Source organism: Poecilia latipinna, unplaced genomic scaffold (assembly GCF_001443285.1).
Source record: "Poecilia latipinna isolate Pla-1442-1.1 unplaced genomic scaffold, P_latipinna-1.0 Scaffold426, whole genome shotgun sequence".
In the NCBI taxonomy this organism is placed as follows: Eukaryota; Metazoa; Chordata; class Actinopteri; order Cyprinodontiformes; family Poeciliidae; genus Poecilia; species Poecilia latipinna.
The window spans coordinates 93,156-121,112 of record NW_015113042.1 but is presented as its reverse complement, the minus strand read 5'-3'; the positions used below and the strand labels follow the sequence as shown (position 1 = coordinate 121,112).

The 27,957-nt window shown below is 38.3% G+C and overlaps 2 protein-coding genes across 6 annotated transcripts in view; one reads left to right on the top strand and one right to left on the bottom strand.

The window, feature by feature from the left end:
- The window catches only part of stat6 (signal transducer and activator of transcription 6, interleukin-4 induced), a 28,223-nt gene extending 8,453 nt beyond the window's left edge, over nucleotides 1-19,770 (top strand). The window contains exons 2-22 of one of the 5 annotated variants that reach the window (XM_015038009.1): nucleotides 3,990-4,135; nucleotides 5,112-5,253; nucleotides 5,487-5,561; nucleotides 5,840-5,993; nucleotides 6,416-6,516; nucleotides 7,549-7,697; nucleotides 8,045-8,161; nucleotides 8,767-8,934; nucleotides 9,423-9,510; nucleotides 9,591-9,713; nucleotides 10,066-10,158; nucleotides 10,996-11,199; nucleotides 11,277-11,371; nucleotides 11,456-11,586; nucleotides 13,090-13,239; nucleotides 13,340-13,397; nucleotides 14,284-14,316; nucleotides 15,808-15,846; nucleotides 17,090-17,122; nucleotides 17,544-17,564; nucleotides 18,084-19,770. In XM_015038009.1, the coding sequence (XP_014893495.1) occupies nucleotides 4,002-4,135; nucleotides 5,112-5,253; nucleotides 5,487-5,561; nucleotides 5,840-5,993; nucleotides 6,416-6,516; nucleotides 7,549-7,697; nucleotides 8,045-8,161; nucleotides 8,767-8,934; nucleotides 9,423-9,510; nucleotides 9,591-9,713; nucleotides 10,066-10,158; nucleotides 10,996-11,199; nucleotides 11,277-11,371; nucleotides 11,456-11,586; nucleotides 13,090-13,239; nucleotides 13,340-13,397; nucleotides 14,284-14,316; nucleotides 15,808-15,846; nucleotides 17,090-17,122; nucleotides 17,544-17,564; nucleotides 18,084-18,144 (2,169 nt within the window). In that variant the 5' untranslated portion in view covers nucleotides 3,990-4,001 and the 3' untranslated portion in view covers nucleotides 18,145-19,770. Of the gene's footprint in view, nucleotides 1-3,989; nucleotides 4,136-5,111; nucleotides 5,254-5,486; nucleotides 5,562-5,836; nucleotides 5,994-6,415; nucleotides 6,517-7,548; nucleotides 7,698-8,044; nucleotides 8,162-8,766; nucleotides 8,935-9,422; nucleotides 9,511-9,590; nucleotides 9,714-10,065; nucleotides 10,159-10,995; nucleotides 11,200-11,276; nucleotides 11,372-11,455; nucleotides 11,587-13,089; nucleotides 13,240-13,339; nucleotides 13,398-14,283; nucleotides 14,317-15,807; nucleotides 15,847-17,089; nucleotides 17,123-17,543; nucleotides 17,565-18,083 lie in introns of all 5 variants that reach the window. The other 4 variants (XM_015038008.1, XM_015038011.1, XM_015038010.1 and 1 more) reach the window with 4 other exon arrangements.
- Nucleotides 19,771-21,882: 2,112 nt separating this feature from the next.
- mipa (major intrinsic protein of lens fiber a) lies at nucleotides 21,883-26,623 on the bottom strand. The gene is made up of 4 exons (XM_015038017.1): nucleotides 25,913-26,623; nucleotides 25,587-25,751; nucleotides 24,454-24,534; nucleotides 21,883-24,359 (listed from the first exon to the last, which is right to left on the bottom strand). The coding sequence occupies exons 1-4, from the start codon at nucleotides 26,270-26,272 to the stop codon at nucleotides 24,174-24,176; spliced, it is 792 nt and encodes a 263-aa protein (XP_014893503.1). The 5' UTR covers nucleotides 26,273-26,623; the 3' UTR covers nucleotides 21,883-24,173.
- Between the last annotated feature and the right edge of the window lie 1,334 nt (nucleotides 26,624-27,957).

Below are 27,957 nucleotides of genomic sequence, written 5' to 3'. Positions count from 1 at the left end.
TTTATATATTTTAGTCGCTGAGTTGCTTAGCCTCATTTTAGACAAAGAAAGAAAAGCGTCCGTAAAATGTAGGTTAAACGTAGTGGCTGTACAACTAGTGTTGGACAATATGGCTGAAAAACTTATCCCAATAGAAGCGTTTCATATCAGTCAATATCAATAATTACTGATTAGTCTTTAGTTGTCAAGATCTGAAATACTGCCAAACTAGTGATGCGATTTTTCCTCTTTTAGTTTTCACTCCATTCTGCTGTTTATTTTTAAGCAGTTGCTGCACTAGTTACTTGGCAAACAGGTGGTTGCTAGGTAACCAAAGACTGAGGGAGTTAGTTGATGCCACCCACCTTGTGAGAGGCTGAGCAGCTAAAGCCTGTCATCTGCTTATATCTCCCAAAAATGCTCCCAAAGTGCAGTTCTGCATCGGAGTTCAGTGTATATTTTATATAGAATTTTGAATATTCTGCCAGATCTATTATTTATTGATCTTGATTACATTTTCCAGCTATATGTGCAATATTCAGCTAGAGAGGCAAACTGTTAGTTAAATACTTAGAGATTTCCTTTAATCTTTAAATTTCATCCTGTTAGTCTATACCAGGGGTCCCCAAGCTACGGCCCGTGGGCCGGATCCGGCCCGCCACGTCATTTGGTCCTGCCCCCTGAACAAAGCCGGATCCGGCCCGCCTGCTCATACCAGAGAGCATTCAGTGTTTTTTTTTTTTTTTATCATATATTGTATTTTCTGGTTTATATGTGGATTTTTCTTCAACCACCAGGGGGCTTGAGCAGATGTGAAACTAACTTTCCCTCAATGGAATATATACTAGTCAGTCACCGTTTCACTCACGGTTTTTTCCATTTGCATTCTGGGTAAAAATCTATGTAAAAACGCGAATGTCTCGTTCCGCCCGCCCCCCGTAGAAAAGAATTTTCTAAGGTTTCTTTCTCCAAATACTAAGACCGGCCCCGACCAGAGAAAGGAACAGCTATGTGGCCCTCGCAGGAAAAAATTTGGGGACCCCTGGTCTATACATTATGAGTGTAGGGTCTAATTTAATATGAGGATGTGTGTTTTGTTCAGCTCAAGGGAATTCACTCAATGCAAGATATAAAGCTCATCAGAAAATTTAAGATTTTAGTCATTTTGACTATTTTTTTATTTTATTTATAAATAAGTATGCTAATATCTTGGCCAGACCACCAAAGTATTAATGCTAATATTGAGCTCTGCTGTAAGAGGTAGTTCTCATTATATTTACAGAATTCAAACCACTTCCACATCCTTAAAGCGGCGCAACTTGTTTTTTGAACGTTTTGTGGGTTACTCTACCTTCCTACCCCCATTTGGATCCACTTTGCTTAGTGAGTATTAGATTATTTTGATGTGACACCTTCAAATTAAGAACACATTCTTTTAGCGGTGTTGGCACTGAGTGATATACGGTTGATTCTCTGGGTTTGTCTGCCAGACCTATCCACCCCAGTGACACAGACCAATCAAGCATTTTAGTAGGTGGAAAAAAAGAAAAAGGAAAACATGGTGCCAGGATTTGATTTGGAGTTGGTCCAGTTAAAACACAAGGAAAAAGAATAATGTCTACATTCCAGCCTGTGATGTTTCTACTATTCTCAGTCTTAACTTTGAACCTGATGTTATGTTGCTGTATTGAGAGTGTAATATGGTAGTGGCCTACCTTAAAAGTATGCATCACACAGAGAACTGTACTAAAATGTTGTGGAATTGTCATTTTTCAAGTTGTACTCTCTGTATGCTCTTGTAAAGTACATATCGAGATCTTTTGCAGTGAGGATGTAAGGGGTGAAATATTTATTTCATCCCTTACATTTCTTCTGCTTTTGAAATTTTAGTGGCTTTTATTCAACAGTAAATGGACATGCGTTATGAGGCAGTTATTAATAAGCAGTAAAACTGAGAACTATTTGCCTGGCATTGTCCTGTTGATCAGGTGCCCTCAGCAATTCACAGCCAGGCCGACTTATCGTTGCACAACTCGAACTGCAGACGGCAAATTAGCTCCGACTTCCTCCCTCTATTTCTAATGGGTTTCCTTCTGAGTGGAGCAGTAAACAGGGCGTTACTGATGGGAAGCTTGGGATGATTTTCATTCTGAGTTCAACACAGAAAAACCTTTGATGAAACATATGAAGTTAAAGATTTGCATGAGTGTTTGAGCTAACTTGATGTGTGTTAATAACCAGATTTTCCTATCATATGCGGAAAAAAATTCTTACACGTCTAAGGATATCCTGTAGTTGTGTAAGTAGTTAAATGTGCAACCAACAGGATAATGTTATGTGGTAGGTGGAAATACTATCACCACCCTTCACTGTGTTGTGGAACGTTACCCAGAGTGTTGTCTGATTGTCTTTAATGAGAAGGTCACTTTCCTAAAATAATGGCCAAAGTAATATTTTTGCCAAAAGTCATTTTGGAAAAAAGAAAAGAAAAGTCAGCACCTCTTTTTTTGCCAAAAACGGTGCTGATTTGCTAAGGCAAAAAAGAAAATTTTAAGAAGGTGATGATATGAAATCTGAAAAGTGCGTCATTGATTTGTAGTCAGTGAGTATTGAGTCAATACCAAATCACAGGTTTGTCATCTATCATCGCAGAAATCTTTTTCCATTCAATGCAAAACAGGTGAACTTAGTCAGATTGGATGCTGTTCAAGTCTTGTCACCGATCCTCAATTACATTTAGGTCTGGACTTCGGTTCATTTCAGCAGATGTTCCAGCTTTGGCTGTATTTTTTGTGGTTATCTTGCTTGAAGTCACCCACAGGTGCATTTAAAAATTAGGTGATTTCCAAAAGTAATTTGTTACACTGGATGTTATCTACTGGTGTCAGATTTCAGTTATTTGCCAGTGGCTGAAATCAATACATGCTAGAGTCATATATCTATGATGTTGTTGCTTGTCAAGAAATTTGCAAACTGAGTAATACTTCCTGGAAGACTTTCTAAGTTGAAAAGAATGACAACGTTCTTATTCATTTACTTTGACTCAACACAGGCTGCATGTCAGATGCCTTGACAGCAGGGCTGGCTTTACTCCTACCCTGAAATCCTAGAAATTTAAGAATTGGAGTTTTAATAATTATTCAGAATCAAGCATTTTTGCCTTAAAAATAGAAAGGGTAATAGGATATTAAAAAGCTGATTTGAGAATGAATCATGACTTCACCCTGTGTTATCGTAAATGGTTGTTAATAGGACGCCTTAAAGCAAAGAGGCGACGCGGAGCAGTTCGCCCCTCTTTGTTCAAAGGTGATAAAGCTTACGGGATGTTCTCTGCTGACATGTTGCCAGCAACAGATTGGAAACATCAGTGACTACATCTGCAGTGGAATGAGTATCATGTTTTTTTAGATGTTAGTTTGGGATAAATACAAATTTGCAGCCAAAGAAACGAGCAAAATACCCATTAAACTAGGTTAATTGTAAAAATGTTCCACTTTTATCTGTCCACAGTGCATAACCCAGTTTTTTTTTGTTTTTTTTTAGGAAATGTGATTTGAATCTTTGTGCTTTTGCTCCTCATATACCATTTTTCCACCAGTCTGTTATTTATTGTTAAATGATGAACTCTGACCTTAATTTAGGCAAATGAAGGCTGTAATGCTTTGGATGTTGTTCTGGGTTCTTATTTGTTCTCCTGGATAAGTTGTTGTTGTGCTATTGGAGTAATTTTTGCAGACAGGCCACTATTTGGTAGATTTTCCACAGTTCTTTCCATTGATGGATAATGGCTCTCCTTGTGTTTTTCTGGGGTCTCACACCCTTAGAAATGTATTTTCAATCATTTTCAAGACTGATTTATGATAGTGAATTTGTTTCTTAGTTGTTCTTAAATGTATTTAGATCGGGGCAAGATGTTGCGCTATTTGATATTTTTAAAAAATAATATGTGATTAACATTTAAGAGGTGACCAAACGTATAACACTTAATTTTGTTATGTTCCGTTTTCCAGAACTGCCTAATCATGGCCCAGTGGTTGGAGATGAGTTATGTCCTGACTAACATGGACGATGAGCGAATCAACACGCTCTATCCGCCAGACACCTTCCCGATTGAAATCAGGCATTATCTTTGCCAGTGGTTGGAAGAAAAAGATTGGTAAGACACCGATGCAGAGATGCATGCTTGTAACAGCATGCACTGTATGTACAGTATCTTGCAAAAGTACAACCTCTTGAACTTCCCCACATTTAACAGCCACAAAACTTCAATATATTTTTATAGAGTCAACCTGTTTATTTTAATCTAAGTGGGTCTATTTTGTGAAGGCTTCAGAAGTTTCTTCAGAGAATATTAATGAAGACCAAGCATAGCGCCAGACAGATCAGGGATAAATTTACAGAGAAGCTTTAAAAAAAAAAACAAAAAAACAAACAGCAATTTTTAAAAACTTTAATCCAGCTCCTGAATATCACAGAGTGGTATAATCTTGGCATAGGAAGAAAGTGGCACAACAGCATCTCGAAAAAGACATGGCCATCTACCTCAACTAATGGGCATGGCAAGTAGGTACAGAAATTATAGTAAAGTCCCATTAATTTTAAAAAGGGCGTTTACTATGACAAGAGGGAAATCTAAAAAACTTAAGTTAGAAAATCTAGAGCAGGGATGCCCAAAGTTGGTCCTCGAGGGCCGGCATCCTGCATGTTTTAGTTTTCTCCCTGGTTTAATGCACCTGGATCAAATGGTGGCTCATTAGAGACCTAAGAGGAACATTGACCTGCTGAAAAGGTTGTTCCTATCACCAGGGAGAGAACAAAAACATGCAGGATGCCGGACCTAGAGGACCGACTTTGGACACCCCTGATCTAGAGGGTGACGAAAAGAGAAACATTAGCTTCGGAGCTAGCTGACTTTCACTTCATTGTTATGCGCTACATTTTGTTGATGCATCACAATATCTAAACAACAAAACACATTGAAATTCATGGTTGACAAAATGTGAAACAGTTGTAGGGGTAGGAATGCTTTTACAAGCAGCTGTTCTGCAGTTTGCTTGTTGGCTGTGTGATAATGGACAATTTTGTGTGTGCTTACATTTTCTATCTGTACGTGTGTGGTTGTGTCCTCACAGGGAAGGTTTTAGCCCAGACCAGTCGGACAAAGAGCCAATCGCGCAGGCTTTACTGAACGACGCTGTCCTCCTCTTAGAATCGGTTGCTGAGCAGCAGAATATAGTGGAGAGGATGAAGCTGTTGCAGATAACAAAGAACATGGTGGGTGGATGATCAGATTCTTTCTGTTAAAAAAAACAAACAAAAAAAAGTGAAACATTTGACCAAATAAAAACAGCATTAAGAAAAATGTTATGTGATTTTCATACGGAAGGGTTGAACGAGACATTGCTGGATATGTCTGCAAACATTTCAGCAAAATGCTTAAAGACCATGTGCCACATATCAGGTGGACCTGATACGTGGCACACTGAAAATCAGAGCTGCATTTACAGATGACTCGGCCAGCTATGGAGTTTGCTGTGAAGATCAGAAACATTTTCAGGCAGGAGAAGATGATACTCTGTGAGGTAAGAAACCTTTTATATTTCTTATTTAGAATAGTTGTGACGATCCTTAAGACATCCCCCACTTTCCTTACAGTTTTTAATAATTACTTGAACAGTTCTCAACCTAATTTTAGTAGTTTCTGTATTCTCCTTTTATTTTGGCTAAGCAGTGTATATTTTCAAGTATAAGTCAAATCACCATAAGCTGCCTGTTGTTTGCCAAATAAACTGACTTGCAAGTTACTTTTGATGCTCTCCAGTGCTCTGCAAATTAAAATAACAATGTTCTGTGTTAGAAGCTCGCCAATAAACGGGCAGAAGGGAAGACTCCTGACTTTGAGGAATTGAGTTTCTTGAAGAATACAGTGTTTCAGCTCCAGGACCGCAGAAAAAGATTCCACAGCTGTAAAGAGGATATCAACTGGGAGATGGTAAACTTTGAAGCTCTGCAATGTAAGTACTGTTTGCTTTTCAGCTGTATGTTGGTGTGTACTGCACCGAAGCACTGGGCTTTCGTATCTTCAGCAGTTCTCTCAAAAACGTTTTATGACTCACTTTAATATCTGATTATATCGACATAAAAAGTGCAATTATCACATTCATGAAGCATATCAAGTATTATAACCCACAGTTATATTTGTGTCCCTTTGATCTGCTTGAATCCAGTGGGCCAACATTTCTTCACATTTCAGTCAATTATGTTGACGCTAAAAGACAAAAACAGGAGAAGTGCTCAGGGTCTTGCTTTTATTTTTATCCAAAAAATGTAATCTTGACTCCTATGCAAAGGGCACTGAAATGTATTTGTCGGAAATGCAGTGGTGCTGTGTGTTCAGTGTGTTACCCGTGCTAATGCTAACCGTTTGCATCCACAGCCGTTCATGCAAAGACTCCATCGGAACATTCACTCAGAGAACTACAGATGTTGTCAAAGAAAATCCAGGAGCTCAAGATAAATCAAAGCAGTCTGGTCCGGGTGAGACAACATTAACGGTCCTTTGAGTCATGAACATAATGGTATTTTAGTTTAACATTGTGTGACTATCCGTATGCATTCTGTTCTTCTGCTATGCACATCTTCATAAATCAACAGTATACACAGAGAAGATGCAGCTATCTGGTGGAGACAGCTACGGCTATCTTATTATAGGGATTAAAGAGCCCTGGATGTGCAAGAAAGTACAACATATTTTTGGTTCATAGAACACTGTCCCAGCAAGTTTTATAATATTTCACCTTTTTGTGTAACTCTGTGATGATTACACACCAAATTATAATCTAGTGTTCCTTTTAATTTAATGAATGAATCAAATTCATACGCCGCTTTCCTTGCAAAGGTTCTCATCTATAAAACACACACCTGATACTTGTATACTCACACCAATTCATATACGCATATACCATATACGCTCGTTTTGGAAACAGGCAAAATGACATATTCACACGGCTCTCTTTTAACAGTGGCTTTCTTCTTGCCACAATAAAGACCAGATTTATTAAAAACATGACCAAAGGTTCTTCTGTTGGCAGATGTTCCCAGCTAAACTGTGGATAATCTCAAATTATTGCCGTTTCCTCTTAGCGTAGGTAGACATCCATGTTCGGTAGGTTTACAGTTGTGATGTACTCTTTCCATTTTCAGGTGACAAACCGAACTGTGCTCTGGTAGATGTTCAAAGTTTTGGATATTTGTTTTACAACACGACCCTTCTCCACAAATGTATCTCTGCTGTGTTTCTTGGTCTTCATGATGCTGTTTGTTTAGTAATGTTCTTTAACAAACCTTCAAAGAGGATTTTGTATGGATTTTGTATGCTTAAATATCACTTGCCTTCCACGTCTCAATTATACACTGCTTGCTGCTCATACATTCATCTGTCGATATACAAATTTACCTTTCTGCTGTAAAGTCTGTTAGCATATTTGTCTAGGTTTATGTCCATTCCATGACTGAGCAGTATTTGGATTTTGGGTATTGGTGTCAATATATGCATTTGGTTGTTTGCAGGAATGTTTGGGGATGTTCACAGAGACTCTGACCAAGCTGAAACAGTGTCAGGATAATTTCATCGTAAAGATGAACGTATGGCAGTGGGAGCAGCACAAATCCGTTATAGGATATCCTTTCTCTGATGACCTCACCCATCTGCAGAACTGGTGAGATGTTCCCCTTTCTACTTGTGCCTTCGCGCTTTGCTGACTCTTTCTCTTATCCAAGTGAAAAGCATGACATTACGCAACAATATCAGATTTTAGCTCAATAATCCCATGCATAGTTCCTGGTTTCTAAAAAGGGATTTAGAAACACTTTTAGAAAAGTGAATCCTTTTGGTCCAAAAGCAGACTGACTGGGGTTCGACACCCTATGTGATTGTGTTTGTGTTGATGCGAGACTGGTGGCCTGAGCTGGATGGATGAACATCTCACACATTGTCATGACACTTTTTGAGATTGGGATTTAAAAGAAGAAGAAAAAATTATTCTATCCTCATCCTGTTTGTTAGGTCCGAACAGCTGTTTGCGGTGAACAGTAACCTTCGGCAGGAGTGGCTGCTGATCCCTGATCTTCCAAAGGAAATCGGAGAAAAACTGACAGGTCTTCTTCAGGAGCTGATTCAAAGGTACACACCTGTCACACTCTCATATTCTCTGATATAGGATAAATTATTCAGCTTAGCACCCCCTAAAACTAATCCCTAACTCTACAACGCCACTTCTTCTTATAGGGCCTACACTTTGGGCCCTATGGGAACCCATTAGGACCCACTGCTCCTTATTTAAAAAAACCTCTTTAAACAGGAGATGGTTTGGTTTAGCTAAAATTGGCTAATCTTTTTTGAGCTGTCTGTTTTTGTGGAGAGGTGAAATATTGTTTAGCGGACCATTGGCAGTTTTGCTGCAGACTGACAGTGAGTGTGATGAATGTATTTTTCATTTTTCAGCGTCACTAACCTATACCAGTTAACAAAAATTAACAACAGATTCAATAAAACAACTATAAAACATTCTCATAAAGCTACTGTCCTTAATAAAAATCCTTAATTTCGGTTAAAAGTGCAAACATTGGTGAGCTTTCTTGCATACAGTGTCTGCATGCTCGCTAAAAGCATGTGGAAAGTGCATATGGCATCATTAACTCCTCTACACACTTTCTTAGCTAGATACACTTTGTGAAGAAGACACGTTGTTTTTGTTTTTTGTCATTGATTACGTTTCTGTCTTTCAGCTCTTTTGTTGTGGAAAAACAACCCCCTCAGGTCATTAAAACTCAGTCAAAGTTCTCCGCAGTTGTGAGATATCTGCTGGGGGAATCGCTGGTGTCTGGGCAGCCTGTGACAATGAAGGCACAAATTATTAATGAACTCCAAGCCAGAAACGTGAACCTTGCATTGTGGTGAGTATCATACAACACCGCACTGGATGTTTTTTGTTATTATTATTATTATTATTATTATTTCTCTTTTCTCTAATGTTTTTGTAATGAAGCAAACATATAAAATTGTGTCATTTGGATTGTATGTCATTAAAACCTGCACTTAAAATTATGCCAAGAAAACTGAATGTGATTGGCTGCTGTAATGTAACAGGATAAATCTGAGCAATAAACTTAAAATCATGCTGTTCACACTGAAACCCAGCTTTTCAGAAAAACCTTAATTTGAGCAGGACGTCTAACGAGAGCCATCTCACGTTCTTCGTTTAGATATTTTAATTTGTTCAAACTATGCAGTAGATAGAGCTCGTTTTTATTGGTGATTTGAAATTATATGAAAAAAGACAACAGAAGGTCTAATTAAAGTTTAGCTCTCCAGTTTTATTTTGAAATGGTAATCACCATGTGCTGCATTTGGGAGGGAATAACCTGGAATCTGTTATACGCAGCGACAATGTCGGAGAACTCATAAATCACACAGCAATCCTGGACAGAAACACAGCCACAAAGACCACAAACGCCAACTTCAGACACATGGTATTTAACGTTCCTCATTCAGAGTGTCACGTATTTGTCGGATTTTCCGTCTTAAATGTTCTGATCTTTTTCTTCAACAGTCCATTAAAAAAATAAAGCGAGCAGACCGGAAGGGAGCCGAATCTGTGACAGAGGAGAAGTTTGCGCTCATGTTTCTTGCAGAGATTTTCATCACAGGTCATGAGACTCCTTTCAAGATACATGTACGTATATGTTGATTCAGCATATATTTAGTCCAGTAGTGAATATGCATCTTTTTAAATTTACTGCAGCTCAATAATGAATAAAAAAGGAATTTAAATTTTTAAAAGGCCACGTTTAAGATGACATTTAGGGTCATGACGAAGTTGTGCAAATCCAGAACTGCAACTGTTTCTACCTGAACTGTCACACTGAAAATGCTAACATGTTAACTAATAAGTCCATTCAGACACCAGTGTCCTCATGACAGTTAAGGGATAAACTCTCACTGGAATAAAAAACGATACACACTCAACTTCTGCCATAAACATTACAACTTTGTAAGCATACATCATCTCTTATCCGTTGCTACAGATAAACTCTCAGCCTGTGGTCGTCATTGTTCACGGCAGTCAGGACATCAATGCCGTGGCCACCATCATCTGGGATTGTGCGTTTGCTGAACCAGTAGGTGTCCAGTTGTTATTGGGTTTCCATTATTCCTTCATGTTTCTATTTCTCAACTCTTCTCGTCCATATAAATAGTCACTCTGAATGTTCGTCACAAGTTGTACGAAGCTAAAGCAGGTTTGGCATCTTGCCTCTGACAATTGTCTCGGGGAACGACCCGTCCAGCAATGACAATCAGTTACCCAGGAACCAAATATTCAAAATATTAAATTCTATTTCTGTGGATGTTTTTCAGAAAATAAAATGAGTTTTTAACTCATTTTATGTGATCATCCATAAAAAATAAAAATACATTCTTTGCAGTTTGCTCAGTGAACTCTATTTGGAGACACTGTAGTTCCATACAATTCATAGTGAACTATGGCATTACAGTTCTAACCGGGTTGGTTCCCGGGGCAAATAGGCTCTCCAAAAGCCCCGACTTCACTAATGTTGGGGACGGACATGCTCCATCGTGACACACCCTTTTAAATCACCTCAAAATCCTTTGAGTCTGATTCAAAAATCTTTTTCATTTTGAATTTGAAAAACATGAAACAAACTAGAATAATACTACAAACTTCCATTCCCATTCATGGTATATGAAGCCCAATGCTTTAGAAAAAACTATTAAAAATTGAACCAATAGTCAAATATTTATGAAATTATTCTGTACTACCATTGCATTTCAAGGAATTCATGCCGCCTAAGACGAGATGCCGCCTTGGGCAGCTGCCCACATCGCCCATATCAGAAACCGCCACTGCCTTGGCTTGCAGCTCAGAGGGGCAGCAGCCTCCAGATTGTCTACATACTCTTGTCATATCATGCCTTATTTTCTGTTTCTGTCTGAAGGACCGAGTGCCCTTTGTCGTCCCGGACCGTGTGACTTGGAAGATGATGATTGAAACTCTGAATGTTAAATTTTGCTCAGAGGTTGGGACAAATCACAACCTGAACCCCTACAACAAGCACTTCTTGGCTCAAAAGATTTTTGACCAGCCTGAATATGCAAATGACTTGAGCGATTCTGTGGTTACTTGGTGCCAGTTTAATAAAGTAAGCAGTGGTGTGTAACTTTTTTTTTCAGACATCAGCTGGCGCACAAGTCTAAATGCTGTCTTTAACCTTAACAGGAGGTCCTCGCGGGTCGAAATTTCACTTTCTGGCAGTGGTTTGAGGGAGCAATGGATCTCACCAAGAAACATCTGAAGCCCTACTGGAGTGACGGGTGAGAAGATGGTTATTGTCTTTCAGTCAATAATGAAGGAATCCCATGATATCCAGTCACGATGACCACTGTTTGCTCTTCTAGGCTGATTTTTGGTTTCATTGGAAAGCAACATGTCCACCTGATTCTCAAAGAATCTCCCAGCGGGACTTTCCTCCTTCGCTTCAGTGACTCAGAAATCGGAGGCATCACCATCGCTTATGTTTCTCATGAGAGTAAGTGTTGGCTTGACAACTTCGATTACATTTATTTTGAACCATTTGATTAAACCTGGCAGGTTGTAATTTCGAAAGAAAAAAAAATTGATCACTATTTGGTCTTGAATAGCAAAAGAAATACCGTAATATCAATATACCATAATATCCAGACAATATTGGAAATGTCTGTTGATGTTGCATGTTTATGCTTCCAAATTTATTTTAAAAATCCATAATTTTTTGCTAAATTATTGAAGCAGGGTCTTGTCCTTCTAATGTGTCAGGCTCTATAGCAGTGGTTCTTAACCTTTTTTGAGGTACCGAACTCACCAGTTTCATATGCGCATTCACTGAACCCTTTTGTAGTGATAAATAAAATATGATTCTCCCCCCTAACCCCCACATTCAAGACATAAGGGTGACCCAACTAGAGTCTAGTTGGGTCAAGATAACTAAGTCTACTTAAAAGGTAGAGTCTCTGAGAACAGTTCTTCAAAATATAGTCAGTGTTTTCAGCAAAGTTGAGCTGACTGTCCAGGATCGACCCAAATTTGCCACAGTTTCAACAGGTTGGCCATCGAGAGAAACTGGAACCACTTAAGGTCTTGTTTAGATCATTTAATTAGCTCTACATTCTTAAGAGAATGAAAAATTTATAATAAATAATAAAGACTTTGCGGTATTCTGATTTATCAATGTAATTATATTAGTTGTGTTACCACCCCCACGCCACTAGAGGCAGTAGCAGGCCCGAAAAGATGCAACTAAGGAGCAGATTTAGAAGTACACCGAAAGCTACAGAATTTGGTAAAAACGGTGAGTTTTGCTGAAGTAATTAAAGACACAGGTTCAAATCCATGCTGAGAGTGGAGCTCCTCCGCAGCTCTGATTGGCTCAGCAATGTAACGTGATCCTCTGCAGCAAGTGATGGCAAAGCAGGGCGTAATAACGACTTTGCACAAGTGTGTCTTTACCTCCGCGGCAGAGGCTCCACCGAACCCCTGAGACCGACTCACCGAACCCCTGGGGTTCGATCGAACCCAGGTTAAGAACCACAGCTCTAAAGGTTGTCTCTGAAGCTGTCACCATTTAAAAAAAAACATACAAACACCGTTGAGCTACGTCTAAACTATTGGTGGATTCACCAACAGCCAGAAATCAAGTTAGCTTTCCTCAGCTGGGTCAAAATAGTTTTAAAAGCTTCTGACTCTAGCGTGTCCGTCGTTTTTCAGTCCGGCCCACTGACGATGAGTTCACTCATCAATGTTCCCTAAAGGCTTGCAGATGTAAGAGAAAGGTTGTTCAACAATGGAAACACCTTTATGAAGACAGATGCACACCACAGTTTGCTGATGTTTCTCTAGAAACATTAAGATAGACAAACACCATAAAACCGTATTCTTCAACTTTAAAGGGACGTACCATTGTGTTGGTTTTGACATGGCAAATGTTAAAGAAAAAAGAACAAATCTGAATACTTAAACATTTCCATTGACAGATCCAAATTTTTTTTTCCTCTAGATGGGATACCGATGATTCAGAACATTCAGCCTTTCACCAGGAAAGATCTCGAGATCCGCTGCCTCGGCGACCGCATACGAGACATTAATGAGATCTTGTACCTCTATCCAAATGTGCCCAAACATGAAGGTTTCAAGAAGTTCTACACAGGTAAGGCTGTACAAAGTGACCAAAGACAGTTGTACGTTAATTTAAACTGATTGGTTGTGGAGTCACCGGGGGTGACTTGCTTTTCTCTTGATTGAAACAGAGCAACAGCCCACCAATTCGGGCTACATTCCCGTAAGTCTGCAGACTAAAGTTGGCACGTAAGTTCAGTCAAGATTTTTCTTTTATTAGCACATTTCAGCAAGAAGGCAGTTGTTATGGAGATGAATAAATCCTATTTTAAGGTGAAACACTGAGTCAATCAAGAACGAATCAAAATGCGTTTTGATTATTATTTTATTAAATGGTTAAGCAAAGAAAATGAGACTCTCTGGCCAGTCCAGGAGAGTGAAGATAAAGTGGATCGCTTTAATATTCACCAGTTACGTAAACATGGAACTTCTCATGAGCTTATCAAAGGAAGCAGTTTGTTTTCACAGCTTGTCTCTGCAGCTCTGTCCTTGGATAAGGCGAGTCAGTAGGTTCAGAAGAACAAAAACAACTTCTCAGAAAACTTCTGTAAATCAAGTTCTGTTTCCCCAGTGAATAAGCTAAAGTTGTATTTCGTTGTAACACCGTTCAAAGTGCTTTACGTGATCAAAACACAACACAGCAATCAACCATTAGACAAGCAACAAACATTTTGTTTTGTTGAATTTGATGTTGAATACCATCATCAAAAGCAACTCTTAAACATGTAGGGTTTTAGCTCTGATTTGAAGGAATTCAGTGTTTTGGCTATTTTTGAGTTTTCTGAAACTTAAAATTAAATTTGAACAAACTTCTGAATTTTTTTAAGCTTGTATACGGTGACGGTTGCATTTCTTATAATGTGCATAAACGCTTCAAACCAGTTAATCTTTCATCATTGAATGGAGATGTAAAGTGTCTCATTATGCACGCATGCATGGGCAGGATCAGTGTGTAGAGAAGTGATAAATATTATAAATGCATCAACGAATTCAATTAAAAAAATATTTCGTTAATGTGTCACAAAATAAAATGTATGTGCCAGTGTCAAACATATCAAAATCTCTCTGTTTGCAGGGTACCAGAGATCGATGGGAGTCACATCAGTGGGTAAGTTGTGCCGCTCCCTGATTCTAGGGAACCATGTAGGAAACTGATCATGTGACACACCAGGGCCAGTTGCTACATGTGCAGAGCGCTGATCACAAAAGGATGAAATATCTTCAAACATTTGACCACACAGCATGCAAATAATTTCCACAAACGTAAAGTGTTTGGTAGGTTGCTAAGCAACGGCCGTGACTCTCTTGCGGTTGAGGTTTGAGTACAGTGTCTTCTGCCATAAATGTCACAGGTAAAAGTATTAATGTTAGCACCATGCTGTATGAATAAACTTCATCTCATATTAATATTTACAGTCATATTCAATAAATTAGAATATTGGCTCCAATGAGGGTTGCTTGACAGACCAAAAGTACACTTTGAAAATAACAACCTTTAGGCAGATATTAAACATACTTTTCATGAGACCCACATGTCTGCATTAAGAATGTTTTTTTTATTGGTCTGATGTAATGTTTTCATCTTGATTGTCATGTTTTCATTAGCCTTAAGCAAGAAATCATCACTATTAACAGAAATAAAAGCTTTAAAACATCAGTCTGTGGGGAATTAATCTATATAAACTGTTTAACTTGTGAGCTGAGTTACTGAAATACATGAACATTTTATTAATATTCTAATTTAGAAGAACAGAATAGAAAATACTTTATTGATCCCCAAAGGGAATATGCCCATTTGTTGACATGCTACTCCTTCTAAGGTATTAAATAACCATAATACAAATATAACCATATGAGACAAAGCTTATTTATTACTATTTACTTATTGAACATGACTGTAGTTGACGAGGACTGCCAGTGTAAAGTGGCGGACCGTAAGCTCTTGCTCTCTTTTAGCTATCTATTCATCAATACAGGGTGGAGTATGGAAGTATGGAGGTATGGAAAACAGGGTGTTTTCCATACCTTAAGTCTTGAACAATCCTTCCTGAAAAGGGAAACATGCAAATTTGCCTGCACAAAAACTGTGTAAAAAGTTGCATTTCATGTTCATTTGACAAAGGGATTCGTTTTTTTTTTTTAAGTCAGCTGTAATTTTGCTTGAATTGAATAAGACATGGTGGATATTTTAAATTAAACAACTTAAAGAGTTCATTTCCTAACTCGATGAAAATTGATTAGAAAATTGATAAAGAATCTAATTAGTAAGTAAGCTTCATAATGACATTGGTATGGCTAAATTCCTGTCAATTCCCATCTCTAGAAAGAAAACAATGAAATAAGTGACAGCTTTCTGCCAACAGGACGTCACTTAGTCCTCTTTTATAAAGTGTACACAGAGAAGGATCCAGTACAAACTCATGTTTGTTTATACCATGGCTAATTCACTGTCACATGCTGTTTTTTCAATATGGCTTGGTTTTAATAATCTTGTATCTTAATTTTTCTACAACTTTTCATATATTTGTTCAGCAAGAAACTTCATTACAAAGGCTAAAATGATCTTGTTCGCTATGTGTGTCTGTTTCTGTGTGTACAGTGAGCTGAGCGTGCTGAATGTCGAAGACACCTACCCATTGTAAGAGTCATTTTATGTGCCAGCTTCTCAGTCTGTTTGCACAGACAGTTGTTGAACTGTGGTCACTTTTCTTTGTGTGGAAATTCTAATTTGATTTCCGTTTCTACAACACAGAAAGTTCTCTTAGTTTTTATTCAACCCTCCCGCGGTCTTAGTGTGTCACGGTCGGACAGTGGGCAAGGGGGTGGGGCAGGGTACGCACGCACGCACGCACGCACGCACGCACGCACGCACGCCAAAAAAAAGGTGAACGTGGGATCAATGCGACCACACCGTACCGCTCATTGACGTGTCCAAACGACCCAATGTCTTAAGACCGCAGGAGGATTAAATTGATCAAATTTACTTCTAGAAACTTGATTTTAAAAGCATGGAAAACCACCTGTCTTTTAATTAAAAACTTTATGATTTGCACTTTGCACGTATTCCTTTCTGGATGCTGCAGTGTTCAGTGACAGTGAAATGATTCCTCAGTTTATTGGATTACAGTCTGCTGAGGATTAACTGTATATATTTTAAGGATATTTTCAGGTATCTATGTTAAGTTTTAATAATAATAATAGTAATAATTTTGTGGCACAGTTATCAACACTTGCTTTTGCAGCAAGAGGATCATGGGTTGGTTCTGCATGAAGCTTGCATGTTTCCACGTTTTACCCACATAGGTGTGTGTACTCAGGCTTCCCTCCCACAGTCCAAAATCATGACTGTTAATTGGTCTCTCTAAATTATCCTTAAGTATGAGTGTGTACTTGCATCCCTTTTTGTCTGTGTATGTGTCTCTGTGTTGCCCTGTGATGAATTATAAATCTAACTACCTGCCTAACGACCACTGGAGAGCCTTCCAGGATAAGTTTGTATAGATCATGAATAGATGTATTGTACATAGCGCTTGGTTGTAGACAGACTGTAACCTGCCGCCGCTCCTGATCCACCTACACAACTCAAACCACATGTACTAATCAAAACGACCATCTAACAGACACTGAAAAAGGAAAAGCTGTGCTAAGTTTATGATGTTAATGCAGGGTGTAGTTTTATAGTGTCTTAACTAGGATGTATACAAGATGAGTAGAACTACAGCTCAGGACTTTAGGCTAAACATCTATCGGCATATAAAGTCAAGCACATTTTTATGGAGTTTTGTATCAGAGCAAAATTATTTGTGTATTTGGTTCTTAGTTAATGTTTTACCATTTCTTACTCCTCTAACTTTATGTTTCTCTTGGTTTAACATGTGCAGAGATACATTACCAGACTTGAATGGCCTCTCCATGTAAGTGTTGTTTCGAAATTTATTTTCTCTGTCTAATATTAGCTCCTAAATAAAACAAAAATCAGTCATTTTAAATATCGAAGTCACTCAACAGGAGTTTAAATTTTATATCGGCTGTTTGAGTGGTCGGTCAGAGTGTCGTTAAAAGGTTTGTAAAGTTGGTGTGATTGATGTTTAGTTTTTTTTTCTGTTGCGGTTTTGCATGTTCAGCAAGTACCACACAATCACTGCTTGTGTGGTGTGTGTGTGTTTCAGTGTTACCTTCTCAAAGTTACAGTAGTTACTGATCTGGTCAAACAAAGAGTGTTTAGTTTTTTGGGGGGGTTTTCAGTTTATAATTTTAATGCTGCAGTTGTTGGACTGTGCTACAGTTTTGTTTCACTTCTATTGATTATGCATTTGAATTTCTTCCAATTTGCAGGGACGCAAACTGCGACCCTATGTAAGTGTAACCTTAAGATTGTTCTGTTGACTTGACATCACTGCTATTGTTGACTATTTCACAACCTTTAAGCTTTTAGTAAATTTGTGAAGTAACCTTCATGCAACCTTACCGCTAATGTAGCAGTGTGCTTTTTACAGTACACTAATTGATGTTTGTGAATAAAATTCACTTAAAAAAATACAAAAAATAATTTCTATGTTTAAAAAAATATGTGAAACACCAGTAACTTTAATAATAGTAATAAAAAAAGTTATAAACAATACCATTATTACCACTTGGTATTTAAAAATACTATTATTTTAAAAACCATTTGGTAAATTAATGGGCTCCCTGTAGTGCAGCTTGATGAAGCAGCCTGACTTTTATGCATGTGGAAAGACAAATGTTAAATGTCTGAAGACTGGATTTTAAAACGTAGTCATTTATTTACATATACTGTAGTGGCATGTTGTTGAAAAGTAAAAGTTGCAATAGACTGTGCAAAATACTAATTATGTCCCTTTTTTAATCTTCTAGTCCCCCAGATGGCATGGAATACGACTTTTATTTCAATGAATTTGCTAAGAACTCTACTTGATATTAGAGACCAAGGCAGATGCAAAGTCAAGACTGAAGACTAACTCATCTTTTATCACTCAAGTGATTGTGCTGTTTTCTTCATTGGGATCTACAGTTTGATTTGATTGTAAATAGAAACTTTTTACAGCTAGAATTACCCTTTTCAGGGCCTTTTAGGCCATTTTCAAATGGCCACACCCATTTGAATATGGCTGCAGCCATATTCAAATGAGAAGAAATAACTATGAGTTCAGTATCGGCGCAGCACCAGTTTAAAGTGTCCAATAGCAGGATTTTTAGCACTACAGAATCTGTATGTCAAGGGCGAGAGATTTCCTAAATGTTGAAGTGTAAGCTAATTTTAGTCCAAAAAAAAAAAATTTGAATAACATGCATTCTTCTCACAAATATTATTCTAGAAACCTAACTTTAAAGTAACAGACAAAGGACTTTTTTATTTTTTCTGGGATGCATTTCTGTGTAGCTCAAGTTTTAAATTCTAAAGCTTTATCCCTGTGCATATATCACGGCTTGCTAATTGCTAGCTGCTTTTGAAGATAAGATTAGCATTTGCTTCTGAGCTCTCTGCTGGGTTTTTACATAGTCTGTAGAGCATTTTGTGATTCAAAAACTCGAAGTCTTAAACTCACACTGTAAAGACACCTCAACTGGATAACTATTATGTGCTAGCGCTCATTTTGTGAACTCCATATGAGCACTAAATTAAAAAGGTATTCCACATTTTGATTGACTGCATTAGATCATCTGGATCAAAATTTAAAGCATTTTTGTAAGCAGATATTTTAAATCTCCTCCACATGTAGATTATTTTATGCACACTGGAGTGATTTATTTCAGTTTATTTCTTTAAATTCCTCACCACACTCATCAGCTGCCACAGTCGTCTTTACGGATGAACGCTGTGTTAACCACATCAGAGGCTAATAATGCTTAGCCAACTGTGGTATTAACGCTAGCATCTTATACGAAAAGGCCATTTCATTGTTTTAACGCTGTACAACATTTGATCTATTTTTTTTTATTCTAAAATACTTTATTCACCAATATGTTACTAGATTATTCTACACTTGGCATAGATTCTTTTAAAACAGTATTTGTGAATCTCAGTCTTGTTAAGGCACTGGATGTATCTTCCAATCTGAACTTAAAAGTAACACCTCAAGATAAAAATATAATTTGCTTATGGCAACAATTTTAATGTTTATCTTCATTTTAACCGCTGTTATATGTGGGTAACATGGATTCCCTAATTAGCACCCAAAAATGTGTTGCTAGCTTATGAATCCCCACTGACAGGTAAGAGGGAAAAAATAAGGAAAGGAAATTGTATAAATATTGAGTACAAAAAATGTAAAAAAAAAAATAAAAAAAAAACACACACAAAAAAACATTGCTAAAATCTTCATGGATACTTTTTACTGGTGCTGTTGCTTTAGTTATTTTATTTAAATTCAACATTATGTGAGTCACCCTTTTCCTTTCCAGCATTTACCTCTGAAACAGCAACACAACAAGACCAGTCCACTTTGAATATGGTACTTTAAATTAGAAACCCATCTGGATTAAAGGGGTTTTCTTGTCTTTTGTGTTTTATGCTTACTGGTGGACTTCTTTGAAAAACACACACAGATACATGACTTGTGCATTTATTAACTCCTCATTCAGTTGCTTGTTTGGTTTGATTTAAGCTAAATAAGAGAGTTGTCATCTACTTCAACTTATTGGGTGTTATGTTTTGGTAGTCCTGCTATTTTTCTTTGTAATGTTGGGGGTGGGTTCAGTGACATTGTATTTTCTCAGTTGTATAATCTGTCCTTACCTAAACACTTCAGTTACTGCATGTTGAACATTTAACCATAATATATTACACAATATTTATGCTTAATAGTCTGATAGTTAGTGTTCAGTCACAATCCTGGATTCAGTCACAAAAGAAAACAATAATAAACAATAATCATTTTCTTTCATTACTGCGGACTGCTGTACTATACCATGGTGATGGCAGATGCAGTAAAGGTGGTGGGCAAGACTTTAGTTATATCTATGAGTTAAATTTTTTTATACTATTTTTATATATAAAACTCTAGTTGACAGTATTTTCAAAAAGCTTTAGCAAACACTGTTACAGTACATTCATATGTTTATCTCACATTAAAACCCAATGGTAAACATGAGACAAATCATCAGTATATCAGAACGACAGAAACTACACAAACACAAGGGTTAGCATGTTAGGCCAACTCCAGTGACAACATTACAAATGGTAAAACTGGTTGTCATTCTCTTGTTTGTAAATACATAACTGCAAATTGAACTGCTTCACTTTTATTTTGTATGAAAAGTTGTGTGATTTAAATACTTTATTAGCTTATAAGATAGAACGAAATGTAGCAAAAGTTCCAACCACAAGTAAAGGGATAGCGCACAATTTAAAAAAACAAAAAAAAAAACTTCTGTTGAGACTGTACAGTATGCTGTTATTATCCTACCCACAGTTGATACTTAGTAATCTCTCGGCAAATCCGTTTTGCAAACATACAGATTTGTTTCCCCCCCAAGACTGAAGTTAGCTGCTTGTACGAGAGCCCCACCTTCTCAAAACGACTCATATTTTGAAAATGCAAGATGCTCGTGGCAGTTTTGGCATATTGACATGTTTGCATTAGATGATTATTTCCAAAGAAGGTGTTGGATGTTTAAGCAGAATGCCAAGATTTGGGAACAATCTTACAAATGAAGAGATTTTGAGAAAATGTGCTTATGTGACTGAAAATATTATTACCCCTTGTGCTGTCTCTGGGTATAAAATGGATTGCAAATTAGTAAAAAGGCAAATGACCTAATACAGAAACATTGAAACCACAGCAAAAATATTGACTGTGATGTATGTCTGTCTAAAGCAGAGGTTCCCAAACTGTGGGGTGCGCCCTCTAAGGCCCCCTAGTGGAGGCGCCGTGCCATTGCAGGGGATGGGGGGGGGGGGGGGCCCCCCCCCCCCCCCCCCCCCCCCCCCCCCAAAAAAAATACCTGAACGGTGTATGCGCTGGGTTTTTACCTTAGAATGACTAACTCTCTGTTATTCCTATGTCAGTTTGTCAGAAAATGTTTGGGAACCACTGGTCGAAAGAAACCATGTGTTGATGAAGTAGACCGCTGTTGTATTTCTTCGACTGTAACAGATTGTTGCTCCGGCTGGAAAGGTTTTGCTCCTTCACTGCAAAGATAGTGGCTGTTTTCAGGTTTTTAAAGGAACGTTTATGGGAGCTGGCAGGGGTCCTTTGAGTCTGGAATAATTTTAACGTGGCATAAACCCCGTTTTTAGACTCCAGTCAGATTGTCTGGTAGCTTCAGCCTTCTGGAAAAACAAATCTGCTTATTAAGAAATATATTAGCTACCTGCAACTGCTTCAAACAAACCTCCTTTGAAGAGTCCTGAACATCCTCTTTTAAAAACATTGTAAAAATATATATATATAATTTTTATAGTTACTCTTTTTATAATTTAAGCCTTATGCAAATCAATTCTGTGTAAGCTGATTGAATTCAGTTTTTAACATTCCTTACACCTTAAGCCATTCCTTTCACATGTTTTTATATTCCAATGTGTTTAATGTTCCTTGTCACGTGGATTTATCACGTTTTACACATCATGCAGTTTTTTTGGTAAAAGTCCTCGGTTGTTGTGATATATACATATATATAAGATTTCAAACTACCATAAAATTAAAACTGCCAAAATAATTGGGTGAATTTATTTACAAATGCATTCATCTACACATGTATTATTTCAGAATTTCAAAAACACTGCAGTTTCCTTAATAGAAGCAGCAGCACATAGATGAGTCACAGAAATAACCTCCGGGTTTTTGTTCTTGTAAATAGAGCTGGGACCAGAAATGTTAATCGATCTTGTTCCTCCAAATGTCTAAGATTTTCCATATGCAAATGTTTTGTCTTGTAATTGATTGTATACACTCCAAATAAACTCGAAAAGAACACAAACAAAAACAGAAATTGCAAACTGATTTTTTTGTCTGTTTTTTTTTTTTTTTTTTTTTTTTGACATTTAAAGCCAATTATGCCCCAAACTATGCCTGTTACCACAGTAATGTTTGTACATATCAGGATTTGTTTAGTCTATGATAACATGGATAGCGAGCATCTTATACTTTCTATCAATCCACTTTCCATCCATTTTCAACAGCCTTTTTTTTTTTTTAGAAAAAAATCTTACACTGTACAACATAATGTTTCCATTAGAAAACAATCTAATTTTAATTTTTTTTTTTTTTTTTGTTAAAAATTTAAATTCTACTCAACCACAGCCATGGAAATCACTCCGGGAGTGAAAAAAGGAAATGAAGTGAAGGTGTTACGTAAGTGAAGCAGAAAGAGAATCAGTTTACAAAGCTTGGATCAAGAAATGTTCTAGCAAAACTAGCAAAATGTTAACTTCTCTCTGAGCCAAAGACAGGAAAAAGGGTGAGTGAAGAAGGGAACAAATACAATTTCAAACTTCAATCTTCCTCTTGGAGAATGTATGAAAATCAAGATGCATTCTGTTAAATTTCAAATTTAACAGAATTGAGCCTTTCAACTTGAGCAGACTGCAGCTGTCCCACCTCAGGGACTCTGCCTTTATTAACAGAAAATTTAAGTTTCTCTGATGTATAATTTACACAGCACAGTACCAATGAAAAAATAAAAATAAAACACCTGGTCTTCAGGACAGCGAGCCGAGTTTGCTCTTCTTGATTTTCCTTGGTAGACTAAGTAAATAAAATGTAATAACTCAAAAACGCCTAAACATGGGTCTTCAGTCAGCTCTGCTCTAAATCTCTGGGTACAAAATTTTTGTCAGAAAGTCAAAGAAAGCATAAACCAATGCAGTTACTGCATATGATCCGAATGTGGATGTTGCGAACAAAGTATTTACTTATAAAGTAATATGCTACGGTTCTGGGTAAAATAGTAAAATTTAATATTGGCACTTAAAAAAAATCTGCCTAAAAGAAAAAAAAATATTTTAATTGTGGATCTTTATTTTAAAAAATAAATAGCATAATATAGGGGCTTTACTACATGAGACACAAATGCTCAAGTGTTTGAAAGGGGCTTTAAGCCGTGATTGAAATCCAGATTTATCCCCTAGGAGAAAATACAATTACCCTAAACATGCAGATTTCTTGGAGTTTTACAGTAAATTATATTTTCCCATTTAGGGCAAAAAAAATAAATTAAAAAATGGTGACACATCTCTAACGTAATGTGGCATTATATAACTCATTATACAAACAATTTTAGGAATGACATTTCAGGGAAAATATCTTGTAAAACAAGCATACACATACACACAGACAAGCAGGCGCACTCAATTTGTCTTTCTCACCATCACTCTTATCACACAGGCTTGCATATACACACACACACACACACACACATACAGCTAAAAGAAAGAAAAGGCGAAAACAATACCAATACATATCTTGACCAAAGTTTGTGAAACAAAACACAGAGCGAGATCACGCTCAATCAAAATTGGAAATGCAGGCGGAGGTCCTTTGTTCTACTGTAGCTTCACTCTTAGCAAAATGAAAGGCAGGGAAAGTAAACAGAAAGGGAAGTAAAGATGGAAATGGCACCACTATCCCTGGCAGTTACAGCTGTCTGGTCAGCAAGGAGTAACTGTTTCACCCTGCTACAGGGCATGGGGTGCTTCCTTTAGCGGCAAGTCCTCCTCCAACCCTCCGACTCTGGGAACAGGAGAAGGAACAATGGGTGCAGGTGAGAGTAAGTAAGTTAATCGGGGCAGTGCATGCCTTTTCTATAGGTCCTGTAGGGAGCACGACAAGGATGACAAGGGGGCTTTTCACCACTCTTTGCAATTGTCGAGGAGCGGGAGGAGGCATGCGTGCAAAAACGGTGTGTGGGCTGCGGATGGACTGGGAACCAAGGGTGCAGAGTGTGGCGCTACAGGTGGAAGGGGTGTGAGAGAGGTTGGGGGTGTCAGAAAGCAAATCTCCAGATTTATAGGGCCTGTGTCTTAAGCTCAATGGACTCTCCCCTGGTCTCCTGCTGGGCCTCGGCCTCTGGGGGCCGGGTGCCCTTCAGCGTGGCCAGCCTCTCGGAGAGGCCGCGCATGCGTGGGAACAGCAGGAAGTCATAGAGCAGAGCGCCTATGGCACCGCCGATCATGGGTCCCACCCAGTACACCTGGACAGGACGAAAACCAGCATAGTTAATATAGAAACACCACAACAATTTGGTTTGGATTTCTTTGCAGAGCAAATGTATTTACACATCTTACCCAGTGGTTAACAAAGTTCCTGACAAGGACAGCAGGGGCGAAGGACCTTGCTGGGTTCATTCCCGCTCCTGTGTAGTATATCTAAGCAACAGGCAGATAAAGTGGTTCAGCATTGTGGCTGCTTATCTGCTCATTTAGCACACGGTGGTCACTAAATCTAGCATACTATTCAATGTTGTTCATTTATAGTCTTGATGTATTGATTTTATGTTGAAAGGGTGTTAGAAGGATGTCCTTCATAGTAGAAATTATCTACTGAAATGTTTGCCATGATTTTGACTATATCATACAAGGAACTTAAATAACACCAGAAATCTATTTTTAGTTCTGAGGTTATTACAATTTAAGTCTGCAAAAACAATACCAAGACAGTCCTAGCCTAGCAACAGCGATCATGAATATCATGGACCGGCCGTTGTCCTGCGTGTTTTAGATGTGGCTCTGCTTGAACCCTCCTGAGTCAAATGATTTGGTGATCAGCAGGCCCTGCAAAATTTGTGGTAGGCTGAGGAACCATAGTCAAAGCCAAACGTTTTCATAGCCCTGGCACATTTAGATTTGAGGTGTTTTCATTCAACCACATCATTAAAACATGTGCATGATGCAGGTCCAGTTCTTTGGGGATGAACGCTCTCCTTGCCATCACCCTAATTTGTACCTAAGACGCACTTAAGTCATCTGTCTAAACCGCTCCAAAACATTAATATTACTTTCAGTCAGAAGATTCATGTTGGTAAAATTAATTGATGACTTTAATCCTAAATCTAATAGATGTTTGAATTGTACTGGATTTAACATATTCCTTTATGCGATGCTTTTTGATTGAGGTGAGCGACCTGTAGATGGACCGTTTCTAAAGCACTGCAGGACATCTGCCTTCAACGACAGAAACCATCCATCTCAGTAGGATGTTAATGGAGATCCAGAAGTAGCTACGATGCTGAGGAAGTTTGAGGTTTTCCATGTGACAATGCTGCTGACCCAGCAAGTTTAAACACAAAACGCCGTCTATCTTAGTTTATCCAAGCTTTGCTTTGGTGCTTCTAAAAGAAATACTAATTTGTGCATGAAAAGGCTAGAGTTTGCTCTTGGATTAACCTAAAAAAAAAATCATTTTGAAAATGGCTTCTTACCCCAAGCAGATGCCCGATGAGCACAGAGAAGCCGATGGCAAGAGCAGCAGAGCCCAGGCGTCCGTTGCGCCTCTCATCCGTCACAGCAAAGACGCAGACGACAAGCTGGAGGGTGAGGAAGATCTCGATCGTGGTGGCCATGCCAAGGCTGATGCCTGGCTGCAGCTGTAGGAGACAGTTTAGAAAGATGACAAGGAGAAAATTGAAATTAAAGAGAAAGTGGTGTATAGTTGGGACATATGTCAGGTTATTTTCAATCTGCAGACTGTGTGGTCCCGTCTTTCTTAAAAACCTTCATTCCCACTTGACTACTCTGGTCACCTTACCGTATTCAGTGCCAAGTTCCCCCTCATGTTGTTGGGTGTGACTCCGTACAGCACAGCAGCACCGGCCAGCGCTCCGAGACACTGGGCTATGATGTAGAAGAAAGCCCGAAACATGGACATCTGGGATCCGATCAGGTAAGCGAAGGTGACGGCTGGGTTGATGTGTCCCCCGCTGATGTGACCAATGGACTGGATGAAGGTGGCAGCCGCCAGTCCAAAGCAAAAGGCAACATGGAGGACATTGTGGGGGCCTGTGGTCCAGCGGAGGGCCGCTCCCAGCCCGAAGAATACAAAGAACATGGTGCCATAGAACTCTGCGAAGACCGCTCGCCAGAAAGACATAGACCTGAACTCCCACATAATGGTACAAAGTCAAAAAGCAGCTTCTAAACACCTGAGGACTAACTAATCGACCTAAAGCAGAAAATGTCAAAAACAACAAAAAAATACAGACCAAAAAGCACTCAAACAGAAGCTGTCTCTCTAAAGCTAAATGTAACAACACATAAAGGCCTCAGCATGTAGCTGTGAGTAAAATGCACGGATTCCTTCTTAAGTCAGATTTTTGTCATAAAGAGCTCCTGAGTGGAGCAGTAAGCCAGTCTCTGTGCATCTATATGCCAGCCCTCGCTGGTTGTTAGAAGAGTAACATGGATAGACAAACGTTAAGCATGTCCTGCAGACATTCAGCCTCTTTATCAGAGCGGGGGGACCTCAGGGGCCTTTTTATAACCCACCAACGCCATGACGGACTCACTGAGCCAAGGGGAGGGGTCAGCGGACAATATCACTAATCAAAACAAGGTCACTTAACCCTTCTTTTGCTAGTTGGTCCTTTGGACATACAGTTTGAAACTTGGAGGCCGAGAGGAGCTTTCTGGGAAGAGCAACAGTGTGTCTTCGCCAAACGTGAAGCTTTTTTATTTTTGGATTACCTTGGGATGAAAAAAAGTCTAACAGCCTGGTGGAAACCATGATGGCATTAAAGCGCTTTAATATAGGAAAAAATGTCTTTCTTTCCACACCAGCGTCACAAATTTAATGAATTTGGAAGTCGACTCAGACTTCAACACTGGTGACTTGTGACCTCACTTGGACTTGAGCCTTTTAACTTGAACAGACCAGATATCTTACAATTTGTATATTTCATGAATCATCTCACATTAACATTGATAGATTTAACATTACTATTGTTGATTTAAAGCTGCTTATACAAACTACTCAGTATTGTGGAACAGAAGCACGAAGAAACAAAGCAATGTTACTGAGCACCACTCAGACAAAAAAAGGTAGTTAAGACTATGCCATTTGTTTGGCGTAATTACAAGGTTGGAAAAAAATAAAGAAATTTAAGAATGAATAACATCTGAGTAAAACTTCAAACACAGTAACAATAATCAATTTCCTTTGGTTTTGTACTTACAAAAGAAAATGAATTTAGTCACTTATCTGTAGTTATTGCTACCTTAAGAATTTATTTTTTTATTCTTAGTTGCTGATGAAAATATGAAGAGAAAAAGAGGTTTTGTAACCATGACTACAAGTGCTGCATGTTCTCCCGGTTTGGACACACACTTTTCAGCACATTTGACTTTGTCCAGAACTATCCATGTATTAATTCACAGCCAGCACTTAGTGTATTCACTGTTATATTTCAGATTATCGTCACAAGTTTCTGTTCTGCTTCAGCTTTAATAGTCTCTCATTTTCCTCCAGCAGCATCGGTAATGTGGTCAGCTCATGTTGGTGAGCGGACCAGTTCCTGGAGCAGCAACGCCTCCCCAAACCATGACACTTCCACCTCTCTGCTTCACAGCTGGCGTGTTTCACTTTATAATTATTATTTTTTCTGGAATGCATTTGGTTGGAGAACAGATGACTGTTTAAGGTGTCACATTAAAAAACTCCTTTCTGGCCTTATTTTCTTCTTCTTACATGCTAAACACTTAAGAATGCCAGAGACGATATCACATACAGTATAGAAACAACTGATCTTCCACAGGTTTATGGCCTTATTTTTAAAGCAGAACTCAGATGAACTCTAA

Bases quoted from the DNA above. Each gene is read 5' to 3' on its own strand.
- mipa (XM_015038017.1), bottom strand. From the start codon at position 26,272: ATGTGGGAGTTCAGGTCTATGTCTTTCTGGCGAGCGGTCTTCGCAGAG. The intron at 25,752-25,912 runs GTAAGGTGACCA...TGTCTCCTACAG, and splicing joins GGAACTTGGCACTGAATACG to CTGCAGCCAGGCATCAGCCT. The intron at 24,360-24,453 runs GTAAGATGTGTA...CGTCCTGTCCAG, and splicing joins GGAACTTTGTTAACCACTGG to GTGTACTGGGTGGGACCCAT.